The 20,895-nt window shown below is 39.8% G+C and overlaps 4 protein-coding genes across 4 annotated transcripts; 3 read left to right on the forward strand and 1 right to left on the reverse strand.

The window, feature by feature from the left end:
• The first annotated feature begins 368 nt into the window (after positions 1 to 368).
• prkab1a (protein kinase, AMP-activated, beta 1 non-catalytic subunit, a) lies at positions 369 to 7,103 on the forward strand. Its single transcript, XM_026340334.1, has 8 exons — positions 369 to 469; positions 2,112 to 2,272; positions 2,375 to 2,544; positions 2,934 to 3,027; positions 3,323 to 3,437; positions 3,747 to 3,880; positions 4,009 to 4,077; positions 5,305 to 7,103. Exons 2-8 carry the CDS (start codon positions 2,123 to 2,125, stop codon positions 5,380 to 5,382), a joined length of 810 nt encoding a protein of 269 aa, XP_026196119.1. The 5' UTR covers positions 369 to 469; positions 2,112 to 2,122; the 3' UTR covers positions 5,383 to 7,103.
• Positions 7,104 to 8,802: 1,699 nt separating this feature from the next.
• Positions 8,803 to 9,938, forward strand: LOC113148403 (phospholipase A2-like). Its single transcript, XM_026340104.1, has 4 exons — positions 8,803 to 8,871; positions 8,964 to 9,111; positions 9,198 to 9,331; positions 9,429 to 9,938. The coding sequence occupies exons 1-4, from the start codon at positions 8,823 to 8,825 to the stop codon at positions 9,545 to 9,547; spliced, it is 450 nt and encodes a 149-aa protein (XP_026195889.1). The 5' UTR covers positions 8,803 to 8,822; the 3' UTR covers positions 9,548 to 9,938.
• A 3,291-nt stretch (positions 9,939 to 13,229) lies between these two features.
• LOC113148433 (phospholipase A2-like) lies at positions 13,230 to 13,968 on the forward strand. The gene is made up of 4 exons (XM_026340144.1): positions 13,230 to 13,289; positions 13,382 to 13,529; positions 13,616 to 13,749; positions 13,847 to 13,968. Exons 1-4 carry the CDS (start codon positions 13,241 to 13,243, stop codon positions 13,963 to 13,965), a joined length of 450 nt encoding a protein of 149 aa, XP_026195929.1. The 5' UTR covers positions 13,230 to 13,240; the 3' UTR covers positions 13,966 to 13,968.
• A 3,527-nt stretch (positions 13,969 to 17,495) lies between these two features.
• On the reverse strand, positions 17,496 to 19,169 carry si:dkey-242g16.2 (uncharacterized protein LOC336380 homolog). The gene is made up of 3 exons (XM_026339067.1): positions 19,090 to 19,169; positions 18,844 to 18,918; positions 17,496 to 18,728 (listed from the first exon to the last, which is right to left on the reverse strand). The coding sequence occupies exons 2-3, from the start codon at positions 18,855 to 18,857 to the stop codon at positions 17,663 to 17,665; spliced, it is 1,080 nt and encodes a 359-aa protein (XP_026194852.1). The 5' UTR covers positions 18,858 to 18,918; positions 19,090 to 19,169; the 3' UTR covers positions 17,496 to 17,662.
• Positions 19,170 to 20,895: the final 1,726 nt, after the last annotated feature.

Consider the following 20,895-nt stretch of genomic DNA (forward strand, 5'->3'; position numbering starts at 1 on the left):
GACTGTGACCATTTTTATTATTAAGAGCTATTCGCAAGAGTGTACACGACTGCATTACAATTAGAAAAAAAAAAAAAAACATTTTGCATGAAATGAAGGCTCACTAGTATTTACAGCGTTATAAACAGGAGCTGTGCAAACAGTGACCCTGTGGGCCTACTTGACAAACGCTTCCATCTAGTGTTGAACCCATAACATTACATGTTTCATTAGACAGAAATAGAGATGTGGGAAAAACATCGCGATCGCGACAGATTAAACGTCTGCTAGATGTACAGCAGTACAATAAACAATAAATACATGTGTTGTAAGAAATGATTGTAGAATTGCCTGTTTTCGGTTTCGACCTACTGCGCATGCGGGGGACAGGGGGCGGCTTCGTTTAGTGGGACCAATGTTTTGTTTTGTGCTCCTAAGAAATGGGCTTGACGAGCTAACATCCACAACCAGGACCATAAACGCTGCTCAGGTAAACAAGCAACACGGTCTGTAGTCATAGTCATAGCCATCGTTTTCAGTCTTTTTGACTGTCTTCACCTCTTTTGTAGCAGCCAGAGGCGCTGTTTGGGCTAGCTGTTGACGCTAACCGCCCCTAGTGAGCAGCGCTGATGCTAACGTTAGCTGCTAAGTACCGTTAAGGTTAGCTTTAGTATGTTAGCTAATGTTACAGCTACAGGGACGTCAGTGTTTAAAACTATACGGCTGTTTGGCCGGTCAGAACAGACTAGACTGAACTTATAATGTCACAAGAGGATAGTATTGGCGATTATTTCCTTGCATTTTACATGTGAAGATGAGCTACCTTACATTAGCCCACCTCTGGGGTCACCCCCTTTGACTAACGTCATTTGTCTTATTTGGCTAGTACTGCGTTAATACTAGCTAACTGCAGAAAGTATATGTTGTATAATGTTTTAATGACGTTATTATATACATTATATACTAAAACTCACACATGTCAAAGTATCAGGACTAGTGGTGGAAAAAGCAGTTCACGAGAAATACTGTGAGTCATTGAAAAAGTACTCCACTTCCATTATCCAGCAAAAGCAGAAGCTAACAACAATGACCCAGCTAGTATTACGTAAGATTTTAAGTAAACGGTTCATTTATTTGTAATGATCAGTTGATGTCACAGATCAGAAAACTTGCATAATGTTAGCAACCAATCTTCACTTAAAGTCTTCTTACACACAAACATTTGCAACACATACAGCTTGTGCTGAAGGTTTCACTGTCACCAATGGTAGTTTTTCAAAGTGAGACCTTCTTATAGACAACCATTAGTTTCATTTCATTTCCCGCTGGTATGAAACTGAATTTGCAATGATAAATGTCTTTGGAATAGGTAATCCATTACTGTAAATGTTGTGCCTGCCTGTATTTTGTCAAGGTCATATTACCCTTGCTTACTTATGCAGCTGGTAATAGAAAGTGATTTTTCAAGTCTGCATTGTTATTTTCATGTTTCAGTAATGTAAGTAAATCATACATTAATTTGTGTAAGTATGGTTTTTATACTGCAGTAGCAATAGTGTAAACCAAAAGCTGTCTAGATCGCACTGGTCCCTTGAAGAGAGAAGTTATGATTTTAAAAGACAAGAGGATTGTTTAGCTATAACAATACAGGCTCCCTGGTGGTGCACTGGAAAACATTCACATGTGATGTTTTGTTCCCAGCTGCAGGGATTCTTTTATGATCATACAGCTTTATTTGTACAGCCATATTGTGCAAATACGTGATGGGTCCAGCTGTCAGATGAATACAGTGCAGTAAAACACTGCAGTTTTTCCATCTGATGTGAAGTATGGCTGTTAGTCTTTCTACACAATTCTGACCTGCAGGTGCTTGTACTTTGACTTTGTTTGTTCTGTTGCTGGTGATAATAATTCCAGATAGGACCTGTAGTACGTTAGGTGAAGAAAATGTATCTTTCTCTTTTGAATGATGAGGTCTCACAAAGCAGATTTTTTTGCCAATATTACAGAAGCAGCTATAGATAACTTATGACTTTATTAAAAAAATATTAGATCTTGTCTGAAGCAGTCTTTTCTGAGTTGCTGATTGGCTTTAAAACTCTACTGACATTGACCTTGTACTGGCTTACAAGAATATCAAGTCATGGGGAATACAAGCAGTGAGAGGGCTGCAATGGGCCACGGGGAGAAGGCTCAGCGGCGGGACAGCCGAGGTACCAAGGAGGGAGAGAGACCAAAAATTCTGATGGACAGCCCTGAAGATGCAGATATTTTTCACCATGAAGATATGAAAGTAAGTCATAGTGCAGAAAGCATGTTGACAGCTAACTCAATCATTTGCATGTAGACTTTAAATGAACAGACAGCTAATGCTTCTTTTTGTTGTGTCTTTCAGGCTCCTTTAGAGAAGGAGGAGTTCCTTGCATGGCAGCAAGACATAGAAGCAGATGACAAAGGACCAACTTTAGATCGACCAACTGTCTTTCGTTGGACCGGAGATGGCAAGGAGGTCTACCTCTCAGGGTCCTTCAACAACTGGGCCAACAAGATTCCCCTTATTAGAAGGTGAGGACATATCTGGAAAAGTTATACTTCTTCTGCACATAGGATTATTTGAAGCTATATCATCTACAATTCTCAGTGAAGCTACCTACCATTCATTGGTTTTATGAATTAAAGAAGTACAGTTGTCAGATTGAAACCACAGGGTGAAATTTAGTGTAAGGAGCATAGCCTTCACAATTATTTGAGATTCACTTCTTCCCATCTGCTTGTGCATTTTGAACTTTTACCCTCAGGAGGCGATAGATAGAGTAACTACAAATGTATATAGTAAGTCTTTCTGCATAGATTTTCTTAGACAGCTTTAGAGATGTATCCTGTATAGTCAAAGAGAGTTACTACATTAAATCACTTATGTGCACCTAAATGCAATTTTTTGTCATCTTCCAAAGTCAGAACACCTTTGTGGCTATTGTCGATCTACCTGAAGGGGAGCATCAGTACAAGTTTTATGTGGATGGTCAGTGGACCCACGACCCAGCTGAGGTCAGTGATTATCGCCCTATAGTACATGTACTGCAGGGACCTTCTTCTAAACCTGGGTATAATCTACCAGGACATTTTCTCTTTAATTTGTGATTATGATGATTGTATCTATAAAAGTAGTACATGCTGTGGCATATTGTCTGTTTTCAATATTTGTTGTAAAGTGTAAACTGTGTGATGAAGAAGATATTGGACAGACACTGTGCTTGTCTTAGTTTGAATTCACCAGATTTTTCTGGTTCATTTATATATTATAGCTGCAGTTACAAATTTGACTGTTGTTCTTTCCTCACAGCCAGTTATAACCAGCCAGCTCGGCACAGTCAACAATATCATCCAGGTGAAGAAAACTGACTTTGAGGTATTTGATGCTCTAATGGTGGACTCGCAGAAATGCTCTGACATGTCGGGTGAGTGCTGACACCCCCTTGTCATGCTTGCTCTGTTAAGAGTTAATCACACAGAGGGTAGTAGGTTTTGGAAGCTGGTACAGAAAAGTGAGCAAAAATAAAACTACTATACCATATGTAGTATCGAAGATATATGTATATATGTCTTTATGATCGTAATGTTCCAGTACTGCAAGTAAACATCATTACATATAATCCACAACCAGCAGATTAAGTGGAAATCTTTGGTGTTGTGTGAAGTAGCGTCAGGAATTTTACACATGTATGTGGAAATGTATAGAAATGATATTTCTATCTCTCCTTCATTAGACCTCTCCAGCTCTCCTCCAGGACCGTATCATCAGGATGCGTATGTTGCAAAACAGGAAGAGAAGTTCAAATCTCCGCCCATACTCCCACCACACCTGCTGCAAGTCATCCTAAATAAAGACACTGGAATTTCTGTAAGTAGCTCATTGTAATCGTTTTATTATATCAACATCAGTTTGGAAAATAAAATAGAAATGCCACATACTTCACAGGCACTAATTATATGACCAGGCTCAGCATTCCTTTTTTTTCTCAAATCTAGTGTGACCCTGCATTACTCCCAGAGCCCAATCATGTGATGCTCAATCACCTCTATGCTCTTTCCATTAAGGTAAGCAAGAACAATCACAACCTCCTGTTGAAACCGATCCTGTTTGCTTGATATGCCTCAGCTCCATGTGGCTGCTGAAATATGGGCATTCATTATGCTATTGTATCCATGGAATGCCAACAATAACAATAGCAAGCTGCTAATGGGGAAACTTAAGTGCAGATAGTTGCCCATTTTTTCTAGAAGTATGACAGGAAAAAACGAATAGATGTGCACTTGAAAATATAAACACAGGCAGAAGTGTCAGGCTGAATGGGGGAAATGAAGGGAAGAAAACACACATTTGTGCTCTGCTCATGGATTCCCATCTGAACCAAGAACAGTATTTTTCAGACCAGATAGTTCATTTTTGTTCCAGTTGGCTTCATCTGTAGCGGTAATTTTTGTTTTTCGTATGTGTCATTCTTTTAAGAGTAATAGAGGGACTTTGCAACAGTGATCGAACAATTGTGGATAAAATCCTACAGTGCACACATGGAAAAGAACATTTTTACATCAAGTAACAAACGTTAAAAGATTGCAGATATTTCACTGGCAATTTAGGAAGCACTTACATGGCCCTGCTGGAGCTCTGTTAGTTGTCTCGTGCTGCTCTGAAGACTCACAAAACAGACTACTGACTGTCAGACATCTTTTAATGGCTGGAAAATGATGGAAAACCACGTTTGCTGGACGATTGCATAACTGCTGGGCTAAAATTGGAAATGCGGTAGTTGAATAAACAGGCATGTGCCAACAGAACAGCTGTGTGGCTTTTGCAAGAAGTTCAAAGTCCACAGTTGAGTTATCGGACACTGGGGATTGTAGTGATGAAATAGGTCCCTGGATAACTGAGCCATAAAGTACTGCGGATTCTGCAACCATTATCAGAGCCCATAGACTGTGAAAACACGTGAACCTATCCTTTTATGTAAAACAGCAATGAGCAGCTTTTATTCCACAACAACTCAGAATCTCTCTCCATCTCTCCATGAAAGTAAGCGCAGGAGTGTGGTAGTAATAGACATTTTTGCCTGATTGTTGATGGGATTAGTGTGCAGAGTGGGTTGTTGAGATTAGTGGGTGGCCCTCCCACTAATCTCTGTGGTTTACAGTATGGTAACTGCACATGCACTGCACTGATAACATTGTTCTTTTAAGGTCTACATAGATCTAAGATGCAAGCTCACATTTCATTGTTTGGGAAGTGTGTGCTTTTTAGTAATCTGTTATCATTTTCTGTCACAGGATGGGGTGATGGTGCTTAGTGCGACACATCGCTACAAGAAGAAGTACGTCACCACCTTACTATATAAGCCCATCTGACTGAAGATTGTTTTTTTAATTTCAATTCTCTGCTAGCGTGTTTAATGTACACTGAGTGTACAAAATATTAGCTTCACCTTTTTTTTCCTACAGAGTAGAGAGAACAGTTAAATCCAGGCTCATTTCACTCATGAGTTTTACCAGTTAAATCTGCATCCCATCTTAAAGATGTGAAGAAAAGAGACTGAATAACGGACTAAATGTTGAATTTAATTTGAGAACAGTGTTTACTGAAGGAATGCACTGAACAAATCCAGAACTAAGCAGGACTGAATGATGAAGTTGGACAGGCATAAAGTGTTGACATAAAGTGTCAGATAAACAGATAATCATTTCTAAGGTTCCCTGTTAATCTGCTTTTCAACTTAATTTAAATGATGTTAGCTTATCCATCCTAAACTTTGAACACGGCTCTGAGTTTATATCTTGTACACTCATTGTATATCCCGTTATCGTGCACATCTGTTTAGGATCACAAATGTCACTTCAATCTCTCATAATCTGCCTTGACTGACTCTCTCCTGTAGTTTTCAACCACAGCGTCTTTGCTTAGTAGACATGCAGTAATAATAGGATACTATTATAACATACTATAATAGAATAATAGATAGACACTATGACAGGTTTGTAATCAAAATGCACATTAATGTAATAAGGAGGACCGGGAAAAGAGAACTGAGATACCTCAGATGCTCGAGGTTGCTGCCTTTCCCGTACTTGCAGACAACAAGAATGTGAACGCTAAGATTAAAGGAAAAGTGCACTACTATAGTACTCCACTGTTTTCTTTTGCCTATTTAAGATTGAGTTTTATTTAGTGTGACTACAAAATATATATTTTCTCTTATTTGTGAGCTATTCAGTAATGTTTTTTTTTTTTTTTACTTTGACTGATGGTGTGGTTTGTTTTGTCATCAAGTGCTCTCTTAATATACAGTAGGGAGCTAGTATTGTGATTAATACCATTCCAGTCAAGTCTCTTAGCTGGTTGGTAGGACTTAAAAAACGTAGTTGAGACCATATTAAAGTGATGTGAAATGAAAATAAACATTTATTTTTATGTACGTACATTTATAGTGTGAGCCTCAGAAGGATACTGGTTGACCTCATCTATGCAGGTTTGGAAGGTCTCCACAAGACATGCCACTTATTTGTAATCAGAATTTTAGTTTTTTCCCCACAAAAACGTAAAAGCATTAAAAAATTAAGTCAACTTAGTAGTTTCCCACTGGATTAGTAAATGAATTTAATGTAAGAAAATAATTGTGTTTAGTCTATGCCAGTTTCTTTCAAAAAAAGACTCAACAGATTAAAACAGTGGGTCAAAGGAGCTCATGTATCTGCTAGAAAAACCACAGCAGCAACGATGGGACCAGCAAAGGGTCATGTGACTGACTGGTACTGTAACTGATGTTTTTATATCATGTTACATGTTACATGTATATCATGTTTGTACTGTTTCAGGTCTGTGTATATTTCATGAAGTCTGAAGGATGGGAGCTCTAAAGCTCTGACTTGAACCACATTTTTGTGATGCATAGATTATGGTATGTAGGTATAATTAGCATAAAGAAATGAGAGCATGATGTTACTTATAGGCCAGTAGAGACAATCTCCTCTTCTGTTTATGTTTTTTTCTGCTGCTGTCTCACAACTAAACTCTGTGATTTAATAATGTGAAAATGCTATACATTCAAATGAACTTCAGTATCATTAAAATGTTTTTGAGCCTTTGAACCATGCTGGAGTGTACACATGTTCCATGTTGAGAGACCTTTTTATTAAAGATTAAGTTATAGTACTGATAACTGGTATATAGTTATTTCTGTGTGTGTGTCTTTGTGTCTCGACAGTCATTTTGTCTAATGAGTCATTTAGGTTGCACTAGTCATTTTAATACACTGAAGTATAAGTAATACTTTGAAAACACATCAGTTCTCAGTGGAGAAAAAAAATCATGCTGCATATCTATACTGATATGAACTGGGTGGTGTGTTTGGAACACAAAGGATGTTACATCTTTAAATGAAAATTTGCAGCCTTCAAAGGGCTGAATTCGATGGCCAGTGCCAGACTGGCAATTCTGGTGTTCTATGGCAAATGCCATTCCAACTTCATGGTGCTGGGCAGTGAGCACAGGGCGCACTAGAGGACGCTTGGGCCCCTTCTTCTTCTAGAGTAACTGTCTGTCTCCTGGAATCTTCTCTGTGCTCTTGAGACTGTACAGGGAGACACAGCAAACCTTCTGACAACTGGAGGAGTTGGACTGCCTGTTGGTTCCAGGTTTCACCTCATGCTACCAGTAGTGACCTTAACCCTAGCCAAATGCAAAACTAGTGGAAAGAAATCTAGTAAAACCATTCCTGTTTCCTGTAATGTGATCACATTAAACATACAAACCTAAATGATGTGGAGCCAAAATAACAGAGTTCACTGCAATGCAAAATAATTTCATTGTACTCTGAGCACCTTTCATATTAAAGTCTGGGATATCTTAGAGACATATAGGACACTCACGGACATCATGATGTGTCATGTGCAAAGACGGCTTGTGTGGCTTGATTGACTGACTGTGTGGTAATCTGAGTTTGGGCTTTAAATGCTCGATTCTTGCATGGAGCCAAAATAGATTCTGCACAGACTAGAAAATCACTCAGGGAACACATCCCTCACTCAGGACTTTGTGTATGGGTTCATCCATGACTTTTCTTAATTGGACCTAGGAGATCGACACTGAAGCAGCCCTATGAAATTGAACATTTTAGACATTCTTGTCGTTGAAAGAAGTAACTTTGCCTGCCAGTGCAATAAAGGATTTTCACTTGATAGGATTTCTAAAAATAAGGCCATTCATCAGGAGTCCTCAAGTAAGATCACAAACGATACATTCAATGGGTCTCTGTCTTTGGTGTAGTACAAAATCAAAAGATTAAAACTTGCAATAAGATGTTTGTTTTGAAATGTCACAGCCTAAAATAAGTGTTGAAACACACTGGAGGCTCTGTCACACACATGCCCTTGTCACTAGCCAAATATAAATAACTATGTGCTTGTGACATTTATTTAACATTCATCTGTATTTGCTGAGTAAACTGAGTAGTGGTATATTTCAAAAATCATTGAGTCTTCAGCATCAATTGCGACTCTATATGTTTATTCGCCTTAGATTTCACACTGATCCCTAACATGAATGCTGAAGGTCTCCAGTCTGGAAAGAAGAGGTTAAAGATATTTAAGAACAAGGTTTGGAAAAATTCAGCCAGGCTGTGGGAGTTTTTACTCGTTTTTACACATGTTGGTTTATGTTTGAATCTCAGGCGTGTGACCATGTATGGTATGGACAGCTGATAGGGCAGGTCCCAAGGCCCCACCTTAGCTCTATAAAGTGGACCTGATCTTGGTGTAGGAGCTACTCAGTGACTGACCGTCTAGTCCACGCGATGATGACCCTCCGGGCTCTGTTCCTCCTGGCTGCAGGCCTCTCTGTTGGTGAGTACAACTTGGCAAAACGTCATCTGCACCCATGATGGTTATGAACAGATGCAGCAGAGTTCTGATTGTGGTTGTTTCTCGTGCTTCAGCCCAGGGCATGGACATCAAGGCACTCACCCAGTTTAGAAAGATGATCCTGTGTGTGCTGCCTAATAGCTGGCCTGCTCTGGACTACGCTGACTACGGCTGCTACTGTGGAAAGGGAGGCTCTGGCACTCCCGTGGATGATCTGGATAGGTCATGATCCAATCCCTCTGTTTTATAGTGACTACAAAAAAGCCTTTTTAAAGTCAGTTTTAAGTTTTGTCTTGTTTTACCTTTAGGTGCTGCCAAGTGCATGACCAGTGTTACAGCGACGCTATGCAACACCCGGAGTGCTGGCCCATCCTTGACAACCCCTACACCGAGTTCTACGACTACAGCTGTGACAAAGAAAACAAGAAGATCACCTGTGGAAGTGAGTACACCTAAACAAAAAGATTTTAAAGTAATATGTTTTCTTTTCCTTTACTGTCACTATACTGTAGCTATTGTCCCGATTTTCTCGCCCACAGGCAAAAACAATGAATGTGAAATGTTCATCTGTGAGTGTGACAGGAAGGCTGCTGAGTGTTTCGGCAGATCACCTTGGAACCCTGAACATGAGCACCTGCCCAGCGACCGCTGTCAGTGAAGACAGAAAGCTGTGTCAAATTAATTTAAGAGTTTAAGAACCCATGTCTTTGTCAGATTTTTAAAAGTGCCATCTAGCGAGGCATTTTTCTCTTGACTCATTTGAAACATTAGCACCGACTTTACAGTCACATTTGTTGTATCTTGATTTGTATAGACATGTACTATATCTCTCTAAATGTTAACTTATTATTATATAGCAATAAACACAAATACATCTGCACTTTGCATTTACCTCTCATGCTGTTTACAGTACGACTTGTCAATCATTGATGCTATAATCTTAGGTTGCCAGTAGAGGGCACTATGTTCTATATTTTTCTTTGCCAAGTTGCAAGATGAAGTATAGCACAGAATTTGCCTTCTAATGTTGCATTACTGTCATATGTAAATGTCCCATGTACAGTATGTAATATTTGCACTTCATGAAATAAAAAAATGTACTCAAGGAAAAAATAAAATATACGTAGCCTGCTTTATTTATAGAACAGTTGAATGAGGATTCTACAGTATTGTACAGTGTTTCTGAAGCACTTTTTGTGGGACCTTCCAGTCACCATTCATGTAGAAGTTATAAGGTTCATAGTTTGTTGCATGTGTTTAAAGAATGGTTTACAACTTTTACCTGTCTGCTTTATATTATAACACACTTACATATTAGGTTAGAACCCATTTGCTTTCTGTTTATTATTTCAGAGATGAACACAATCCAAATAGGTAAACCAAACACCAACCTCAGTAATAACAGTGGAATAATAAATATGTCTAACGTTACTGAACATGCTGCTAGCTGTTTCTATAAATTCTTCTTTTAGTTGTTAGACACAGCTTCCAAACCACCAGATGGTTGCAGGTGAGATATGGTTGCTTTTGAGATTATCATTCACAGTAGCTTACCTCTTGGTTTCGGCGAAGCACCACTGTTACCTCCCAGCAACTCACTCTTTGTAATCACATCTGTGGCTGCAGTCCACTGGATCAGTCTTCAGTCTATTGCACTGTAAGCACCAGCAGCTGGTAGTTGGCTGCTGGCCATCCACCAGCTGTGGCTGCTGACTCAGAGAGAATGAGAGCAATGACAAATGCAAGGGACAAATATAGATATCGACGATTGAAAAGCGTTAATTCACTGCCTCGAGTGGATGTATGACATGTTTTTAACTTTGAGCCCTTCACTGTGTAGTGTCCAAGAACACCCCAACAAGTAGCTAGGAGGAATCAAACCTCTAAACCTAGTGTTAGTAGACAACTGCTCTACCAACTGAGCTGCTGTCACCCCAAATGATACATCAGGTTGCACTATTTCCCATGTTTGAAGACAACAACGATGTGAATGCTAAGGTTCATTTTGGAAAATCTTCCGCCACAAACCCCTTTTGCAGGAAGGAAAATTTAACAAACATCAGGAAAGGTAGCACAGGAAGCATTGCTCTTCTGTGATGTGCAGAGAAGAAATAGTTGCATCACTAGTCAGAATATAAATATGTATGAATACATTATGATCAGGCAAGATTTCGAACCACCTCAAGGTACTGCCAACAAACAGAACCCAAGCAATCCGACTTCCTGTTTGATCACACAATCAGTAAGGTGATGAAATTCCCTCCTGGAGTTCTTGAAGTATTGCTATGAGGAGAATGGGACAGATGCAAGATCACAGTGACGTTGACCTTTGACCACCAAAATGTGGGGTGGAGTTTGGCACAAAAATGCAAATAATTAGAAAATGAGAGCTTCACATGGGTTTGTAATTAATGAAAAGTAGCATGTTTGGATTCACTGTCATCTTATGCACCTGTGCAGCAATTATTGTGAGCAAATCAGAGTGCGCTGGTTACTTTTAAAAGACTAAAATAAGGTTTTGAACTATAGACAGCCTATTAGAAGTTTAAACAAGTGTTTGAGTTGAAAGACCACCAACCAACGTAAATCTTTAAACATGATTTAAATACATAACCAATATATGTTTACTCAGCTTTAAATAATACAACCAAACCAAAAAGTTACACAGTCTTCATAAATGCAAACATCTAGAAAAAAAAAAAAAAAATCCCACAGATACTGTCCATGTGTCTTTGAGAACTTTGCTCCCAACCTCTGGGTACTCTTCATATCATCAAAGTATCGGTCTTAAAGTCTGGGATTTTCCGTGTCGCCATACATATGTCCGAAAATCATTTGCAGGTTAAACCAGGTGCCGTGTTTATCTCTTGCTATTCTTGGAAATACAGTATTACACAATTATGCAAAAGTGGTACCTAAAGACACCTCGTCATACATCATATTTGACACCACCTGTTGCTCCTCACAGTTTAAAGGACTAATTGGAGACACACCCACATGCAGACACTTCAAACGCACTTTAAAGTCTTCACAGTGATATTTCTTTACTTGTGACAAGGAGTATGCAGTGTGACACTCACTGACATCATGATGTTTCATGCAGATGCACAGTTGACAAATGCCATGACCAGCATTTGACCCATGAGGTCACGACTCTACACTTGTCATAGTGTTTAGTGTTAATTAAGTGTTAATTTTAGCATTTATATTTTTTAAGGCCTTGAATGGAGCTTAAATAGATTATCGATACTAGAAAATCTTACTTAAAGCTTTGTTTATGAGTTCATAGGTGATTTTTCTTAATTAACCTTAAGGCGACCAAAGCTCAAAATGCCCAAACGTAAGTACACTGGCAGACTTTTCCATGTTTTCAGACTTCCTCTGCACTGTGAAACTGTGTTTATGGATAAAATGCCAAACACTATTCTTAAATACATGTCTAATCAAATTTAATGTACAACACTGTAAATATGATTTTATTTGGAACAACCAAATTTATCAGTGCAGTGAAGAATTTCAAGGACCATTATTTTTTAGGTAGTTCAGTTGACAAGCTAAAGAAATGAACTTCTGTGAAACACAAAACCAAAGATTAGAATTTGAAATACAATGTGTTTGTTTGAAATGTGACAGCTTAAAGCGGCAATATTCAATTGAAGCTAAGAGCTCTAGGAGGAGACATGAAATCAATCCTCTCCGCTCTGCCCGGCCCTCCCTCTTGTTCTGTGCTTCAGTGTATTACACTCCGAAACTCTCAGCCCTGGTGCTTCAGGTGGTAAACATTAGAAAATTACCATAAATGAGAACACTCCAAAACTCACTAATCAAGCAGAAATACTTGAAATTCTCTGATTGGTTAAAAGAATACAAATATTTAGAAACTAATATCTCTGCAGTGTTTTGCAGTGTTGGTCAAATAGTCTAGATCAAAAGAGTCTTTTAAGAACCTCTCAACACCGAGAAAGGTTTTGTATTTTGGGTTAAAAAAACTTGATGCATATGTGATACATAGGATTAGCGTCACCTGTAAATTAATCTGCATATTCAGTGTATATCCCATATACAGCTGAGCCCCAACATGAATGCTGACAGTCTCCAGTTTAATAAGAAGATATCAAAGAAAATAAACAACAAGGCATCAGGTTTGGATAAGTTCACAGAGGGTGTGAGAGTTATTATATGCTTTTACACATGTTGGGTTGTTTTTGAATTTCAGAGGCGTTGTTGGACGTGTGACAATGTATGGTATGAACAGCTGATAGGGCAGGTCCAAAGGCCCCACCTTAGCTCTATAAAGTGGACCTGATCTTGGTGTAGGAGCTACTCAGTGACTGACCGTCTAGTCCACGCGATGATGACCCTCCGGGCTCTGTTCCTCCTGGCTGCAGGCCTCTCTGTTGGTGAGTACAACTTGGCAAAACGTCATCTGCACCCATGATGGTTATGAACAGATGCAGCAGAGTTCTGATTGTGGTTGTTTCTCGTGCTTTAGCCCAGAGCATGGACATCAAGGCACTCACCCAGTTTAGAAAGATGATCCTGTGTGTGCTGCCTAATAGCTGGCCTGCTCTGGACTACGCTGACTACGGCTGCTACTGTGGAAAGGGAGGCTCTGGCACTCCTGTGGATGATCTGGATAGGTCATGATCCAATCCCTCTGTTTTATAGTGACTACAAAAAAGCCTTTTTAAAGTCAGTTTTAAGTTTTGTCTTGTTTTACCTTTAGGTGCTGCCAAGTGCATGACCAGTGTTACAGTGATGCTATGCAACACCCGGAGTGCTGGCCCATCCTTGACAACCCCTACACCGAGTTCTACGACTACAGCTGTGACAAAGAAAACAAGAAGATCACCTGTGGAAGTGGGTACACCTAAACAAAGAGATTTTAAAGTTATATGTTTTCTTTTCCTTTACTGTCACTATACTGTAGCTATTGTCCCGATTTTCTCGCCCACAGGCAAAAACAATGAATGTGAAATGTTCATCTGTGAGTGTGACAGGAAGGCTGCTGAGTGTTTCGGCAGATCACCTTGGAACCCTGAAAACGAGCACCTTCCTAGCGACCGCTGTAAATAAGGATTTCGCCCAAAATCTGTATTAAATGCAACATTTGAAAATAAAAATGCATTTCTTCCTATTTCTAAGAAATATTCACATGTAAGCAACGTCTGCATGATACAATACAGTATTTAAAATAATAATAAATAATAATACATTTATTTATAGAGCACTTTTCTAAACATATGTTACAAAGTGCTTCACAAGACAGACAAGAAACACATGTAGCCCAACAAGCTCAACTTGAGCAAGCACTAGGCAAACAGTGGAGAGGAAAAACTCCCCCTGGGGGAAGAAACCTCCAGCAGAACCAGGCTCAAGTTAAACGGCCATCTGCCTCGACCGGTTAGGGAGCAGGAAACAGCTATACAAACAAAACTATAATACAAACAACTACCACATCGGTCCTTGGGGAGACCAGTTCCAACGTAAAGACATTGTAATCTAATGGAGAGTCTTCCCAAGGACAGGTTTGTTTTAGCTTACAGAAGATTGCAAATGGCTCGCCGGTAGAGGTATGTTTTAAGGAGAGTTTTAAAAGATGTTACTGAGTCAGCTGATCTTATATGCTCGGGTAAGCTGTTCCAGAGTTTAGGGGCTCTAACTGAAAAGGCTCTGTCACCTCTAGTAGTCATTCTGACATCGGGGACATACAGAAGATTTCTACCAGAGGATCTCAGGCTACGTGCAGGCTCATAAGGCTTTAAAAGCTGGGATAAATAGCTGGGGGAAAGGCCATGCAGAGCTTTAAAAGTTATTAATAAAATCTTAAAATCAATCCTAAAAAATACTGGCAGCCAGTGTAAGGAAGCTAATACAGGAGTGATGTGATCATATTTTCTTTTTCTAGTTAAGAGTCTTGCAGCTGAATTCTGAACAATCTGGAGCCGATTAATAGATTTCTGGCTGAGACAGGTGAACAGACTGTTGCAATAGTCAAGGCGTGAGGAAATAAATGCGTGTAAGATTACTTCAGTGTCATGAAAAGAAAGAATTGAACGTATTTTGGAGATATTTCTAAGATGATAAAAACATGCCTGGACAAGCTTTTTGACATGATGCTCGAAGTTAAGTTTACTATCAAACCAAACATCAAGACTTTTTGCAGTGGGCTTAGAATTAGCTAAGAGAGAATCTGTGCAGGGCAGAATGTGTCTGGCTACACGTTGTGGACTGATGACAAAATGTATTTATGCTGACCTACAATGCTCTTCTGAGGTTTAGAGTCACTTAGAAATGTCCCTGTTTTTGATATAAAAACAAATATATATAGATTTTTTTTTGACCAATAACATAACTTGAAAAATATAGTAAATACTACACAAAGAGATATATGTATATAGATCTGACATCAGCAAACGTTCATTCATCCTGTGTTGCAATGGCAGGACATTTATTAATTTAAAAGGCTAACTGACCATTAAAAAACATTTTGATACTATGATCAACCCTCTTTTTCTAACTTGCAGGATGAAGTATAGCACATCATCCTGTCATCTGTCATTGTGTATCATCTGTAAATGTCCCACTTACAAGTATGTTATATTTGCAATTCATGTAATGATAAAAATGCAATACAAATATTCAGGTTTTTGTTTTGTTTGCTGTATGTAAAGTGTGTTTGAAAGATGATTTTATAATATGTTATGCTCTTCAGGCATTTTTTGTGTCACCTTCCAGTCATAAATCCCTTTTTGTCACTGTTACCTTAAAATTAATTTTAGGTTTGTCATAAATCTTAACATGTGACACACAGGTACTAGACTTTTCTCCTCTATATGAACAAATACAGTGTGTGGTTTTCCAGTATGCAAAACAACCGCACAGTAACAACATTTGTGCAGTAACTCTAGGCAATGAAGTGATTCTGGCAACAGCTACTCTTAACCACTTTTAGCAATGACAACATTTGCTGCTCACATTAAAATCGCAGTGTTTGGTTGCAATCTAATTACTGATGAGTGCTTGTTTCTATACTCTAGTTTCTTCCTCTTTTCATCATTACACACAATTCCCAGATGGCCGTTTGCTGCCCATTTGCCATGGCTGCGGCTGACAAGAGTAAATGAGAGAAATAACAAATGCAAGGAATATGAAGTACTGTACTCAACTGAAAAGTCTCTTCCTGATAACTCAATGTGTGTCAAGTCATATCTAACCCGATAAAAGCAATTTGAACCTTAACATTTCAACAATGTTTGTGCTGGAAGAAAAGATCAAACTAAAAAGATGTTGAAAAGCAGGAAATTGCAGATCAAAGTTCACCAAAGCAGAATGTGAAGCAAATCCAATAATGAAAAAAAAGTCCTGTTGTGTTTTCGAACACTGCATGTGTGTGAAAACTTCAAGAGCCTGACTCAGCTAAAATTGAGTGTGTATCCTTGAAAGTCACAGTGGAAAAAGGTTAAGGAAAAATTTCACACTTCTATTTGCCCTGACAATATTTCCTTCTGTGATTCAGTGTAGAATATCTTGTACCAGTCGTGACTTGGTTTATTGTTTCAAGCCCCGGCTCTCCTTCAAGAGTTGTACGTGGAGTTACCTGGCTACTTAACTTCCAGACAGCTAATTCGTACATTGCAGCTTCAATAGGTGGAGGTATGGTTGCAATTTGTGGTTTGGGTCCACAACAAAGTACCTCTGCATTGCCCCTGGTGTAGACAGTAGTAGAGTTGTGATAATGTGGCCTCCTCCGTGGCTTCCATTGGCTAAACATGTAACACCTGACTCCAACACTGCTGCGTTTAATAAATAAACAAGTGCTTTTTCCAACATGCAACACGTGCACGCTGCTAACATGTGAAATTCCAGCTGATATCGCTCAGCTGTGACAGTTCCCAAGGGGAGTTGCCCTGGGCATGAACTGAGAGCAAAGATAATGAAGGACAAAGAAACAAGTCTGACAGCGAGGGCGACGAAAAAAGAAGGAGCGGAACGAGACGAGCAACTCTTGGAAGAGACAGACTTTCTCACTGCGGGTGTTACAGTATGAGTATCTAATGACGACTCCACCCTTGCATGTAAGCACAAGCCTACACATTAGCTGAAGTACATTCTGGCCCCTGTGCTGCCATGGTTACTTGCTATTTATCACGCTAGACATGTACAGTACAAGAAGTAACAATTCCCAGCGTGTTATTCAAGTTTTCACAGCGACTTGGGGAGTGTCTGGAACAGGTTGTCCTATTCGAAACGTGTGTGCCCCTTTTCCCACATCTTTCAGCCGGTTGACTTATTCTGTCTGGTATGTGTGACACGGGCACGCCGGAAATCTGACTGAATATTTTAAGAGGTAATGTCTGCGTTAAAGAGCACAGGGTGTTCCGTTTGTGAATACAAACAGTCCTTATAATTATCCCTTTGTGGGGTTTCACTGAGACATATGCAGGTTTTCACGTTTCCTGTAGCTTGATCAGGTTTTATGTGTAAAACCACACTTCACAAATATTCTTTTACCAAACAGTGGACTTTATCTGCACTGCATTTGTAAGTTAGCTTTCGTTGAACTTCTGCAATAGAAAAAAGAAAAAAGAGACGCATTTAAAAAAAACTGGATTTAATGAGAATGCTAATGCAGTATGTTTTATTCACATTTCAGGAGGGTAGTTCAGCTCAGGTGGGTGAGATGTTTTTCAACAGTACTCTAGCTTTGAGAGTTCACAGAGTTTATCACTAAAAGAACTTAAATAGTTGATAATTAGAATATGCACATCATTTACATCCTGGAAGCTCTGCTGACAACATATGGGCTAATTTCACTGGGGCTTAGTTGGACACAAGTTTTTCCGCTCTGCTTTGACTTGTTTGATAAACTCCTATGAAGATAGTATAGATCCACAGAGCTCTGCTTGGTGAGGCACAGATGTGAAGGCCAAGATGGTGGCTTATATTTTGTAAGCATGGGGTAATAATGGATAGCATCGCCTTGTTTAGCATTTGATCCATGTTTTTCCATGCACACCCTGTAATTCAGCCCTCTGTTGTTGTCCCAGTGGGGCGTTGCACCGGGTCCTGGCCTGAGGGACACACAGAACTCAATTCGCTCCTTTGGATCTATGTTCTGGGGTAAGCTCAAGTCAAAGGAAAAAACATCCATGTCAGAACCTGCACAGCGCAGCTGCTGAACAAAAGTGCAGGGAATGTCGTGATGGCTCCGCCAAGAGTCAAAGGTCACCCTTATATGCACAGTCTTTTCGTTACTGTCGTGGGAGACACACACTTTGCCACTCAAGGAGTGCTCGGAAATGTTGCAGCTTCCCAGCTGTACGTGCCCCTCACGCAGCCGTGCAAGGAAGGCTTTAATGTACTGCATCGGGTGAGGGAAGCCAAGACGCAACTTGTAGCTGTGCGGTTTGTTTGAGGTGGACTGTTGGCCCTGGAGTTTGTCAGGAAAAGGTTTCGTCGCCAGCGTAGAAGAGGAGAGAGAGTGCTCAGGGATGAAAAGACGGACAGCAGTGAGTGCCAACCCATTGGCATCTGCGAAGACCACGCGCTTCTTGTTCACACGGCTGCTGTTCCTGCGGAAAGAGCTCCGGGGCTCTGTCAAAGGGGAGGAAGGCAGCGATGAGGACGAGGATGAGGAGGAAGAGGAACTGTGGCGGGGAGAGTTGAGGATGGCCCTCGGCGGACCGTCATTCTTCGGATCGCAGCACTGTGTGGGTTTCAGAGGAGACATGGACAGCAGTTGATAGAGAGGCTGCTGCTGACTGAGGCTCAGACACATGGCAAGGTCAAGTGGCATCACAGCGGGCTGGGGATGATTACCAAGTGCACTGAGAACTCTGAGGACAAATACATGACAAGGTTAAAATGAGATTGACTGTTACAGTAAAGAAGTAACAACTACTGCTTATTTAATTACAACAGGGACAACTAAATGAACGCAGAGTAGCTTACCTTGTACAATTCATTGTCAGCCTGTAGCTCCAACTCTTTTGTCATTGCCAGAGAACTGCAGCAAAGCGGAATAATCTATAAGCAGAAACAAGGATGATAAATACCTTTCTCACTGTCTTTGACAGTAATCAGTCAGACAAAAGGGCTGAATGCTTGACTTCAAAAAGTCTGGAGAGAGATAATAACAAAGTGCCTGAAAGACAAATATATATGTGATGGTGGTTCTTAAATGCAAAATCTACTTACATGTGTTCCATCAAATCAGATAAGAACGTAGCATCAGAAGAGGGATAACTGGTCTCAGTCTGCCTTCGCTCTCTTCAGAACTTATGTGTGGAGTTGTGGGAATGAGGCTGAACAAGCAGTGACACCACAGTCACACGTGGGTTGAGTTTAGCCAATCAAGTGAAGCTCCTTTGTTTATGTCCTGCCCCTAAAGCACTGTTGGCTGGAAAGGAGCATCTCCAAGTTTTCTTTTAATGGGACTCTGCTGCGATGATCCAGTAGCATGAAACGTGAACTTTTGTCAAAAACTATAGATCAAACTATAGATGATAATAATAATAACAAGAAAACTCAAATTACCAGATGTGTTGTTTATTGCAGTTCAGATGTGCAGTTTATATCAGAAGAGTAAGGATTAAAGGAGAATTTAACATGAATACACACCATTGGGACCATTTTTATTCATGATCAAGGCCTGTCCTCTACACAGTGCCTGTTAAACACAGTACAATATCCAATAAAACTCCAGTCCAAAATCAAGCTTGGAAATAGCCGATGGACAGAATGACATTACAAGGCACTGCCAACTATTGTGTAATACAGCTATTACACTCTAATGAAACAGTGTAAACAACCCTTGACATACTGAAAAGGTAAACCGCTGAAATCAGGTTTGGGCTGAGACTAGTGTGGGAGTTAATAAACGGTGCCCCAGGCAGCCGGCACAAAACATTCCTGAGTTTTAACATTGGACAAAGTTCAGCGGGTAACTGAGAGAGAATTGAAAGGATTTCAGGTCCTGGCAGGCTTGTTACAGAAACTAATTCATGACGAGCTCAAACAAATCAAATTCTATGAAGAGAGGAGATCAATTTTTTTGTAAAGAGATTTAGGGTTCAAAACCAGACATTGGGGAACTCCCAGTTGGCAAACTCTTACACGAGCTACATTGTTGGCAGTTTAAAGGGAGAGGGTACTTTTTCATCAAATTTTCCACACGAATAAAAAAAGGGAATCGCTGAGGTGATTTTAATGCCGTCACCACGTTCTGTGGTGTATTATTATTTGTGCCAATAAACCAAATCTAAATTATAGACAATATGCTAAAATGTCATGTGAAATAAAATACATGTGTTTTCTAAGCAGGGTTATTCTGTCCCTTGTGCATTCCCCTATACGTTCACAGTGCAGTATATTTTTCAGTTCTAGTGTGAGCCAAGTGTTATGAAGGCCACTCGCACTCCGCACTCATCACTTGGGAAAATTGATACTGTTGTGTCCTTGATGCAGACTTTCAGTAGAGGGATGAGGTCACCAAATAGAGCAGTGACTAAGGCTGTTACACATACCTCCCACTATAGTCAGTATGCGCGTCTTCATTTCTCTTTCTCGTCTGTCTCCTGGCATCCCTGGCAGTGGAACACAATTCCCTGTCATTGAACTAAATCGTCGCTTGTTAAGATAACGTTAGCAGCTTGTCAGTTTACACTGTTTTGCCATGGTTAATGTAGCCTGTCCACTTAAACTACTACAACCCAACCAAATCTGCACATTCACATTGTAAATGTTCAGATCAAATGTTACAGTATACGAAAAAAAATATACACCCAACCCTTTCTGGAAGTAATACATGATGGCATTGAGCTTGAGAAGATGTGTGATTAAAATTATGCTTTTAAAGTCACAATGTACGGTATGGATCTGTTGTTCTTATTATGTGAACCTACTTCAAGCCTATTTGTTAGTGTCCATCAGGCTTTATGCCAAACTTCACCACACCTACACTGCTGAACCAAGACCAGGACATGACTGTATATTGTTATTTAT

This window comes from Anabas testudineus, chromosome 22 (assembly GCF_900324465.2).
Source record: "Anabas testudineus chromosome 22, fAnaTes1.2, whole genome shotgun sequence".
NCBI lineage: Eukaryota > Metazoa > Chordata > Actinopteri > Anabantiformes > Anabantidae > Anabas > Anabas testudineus.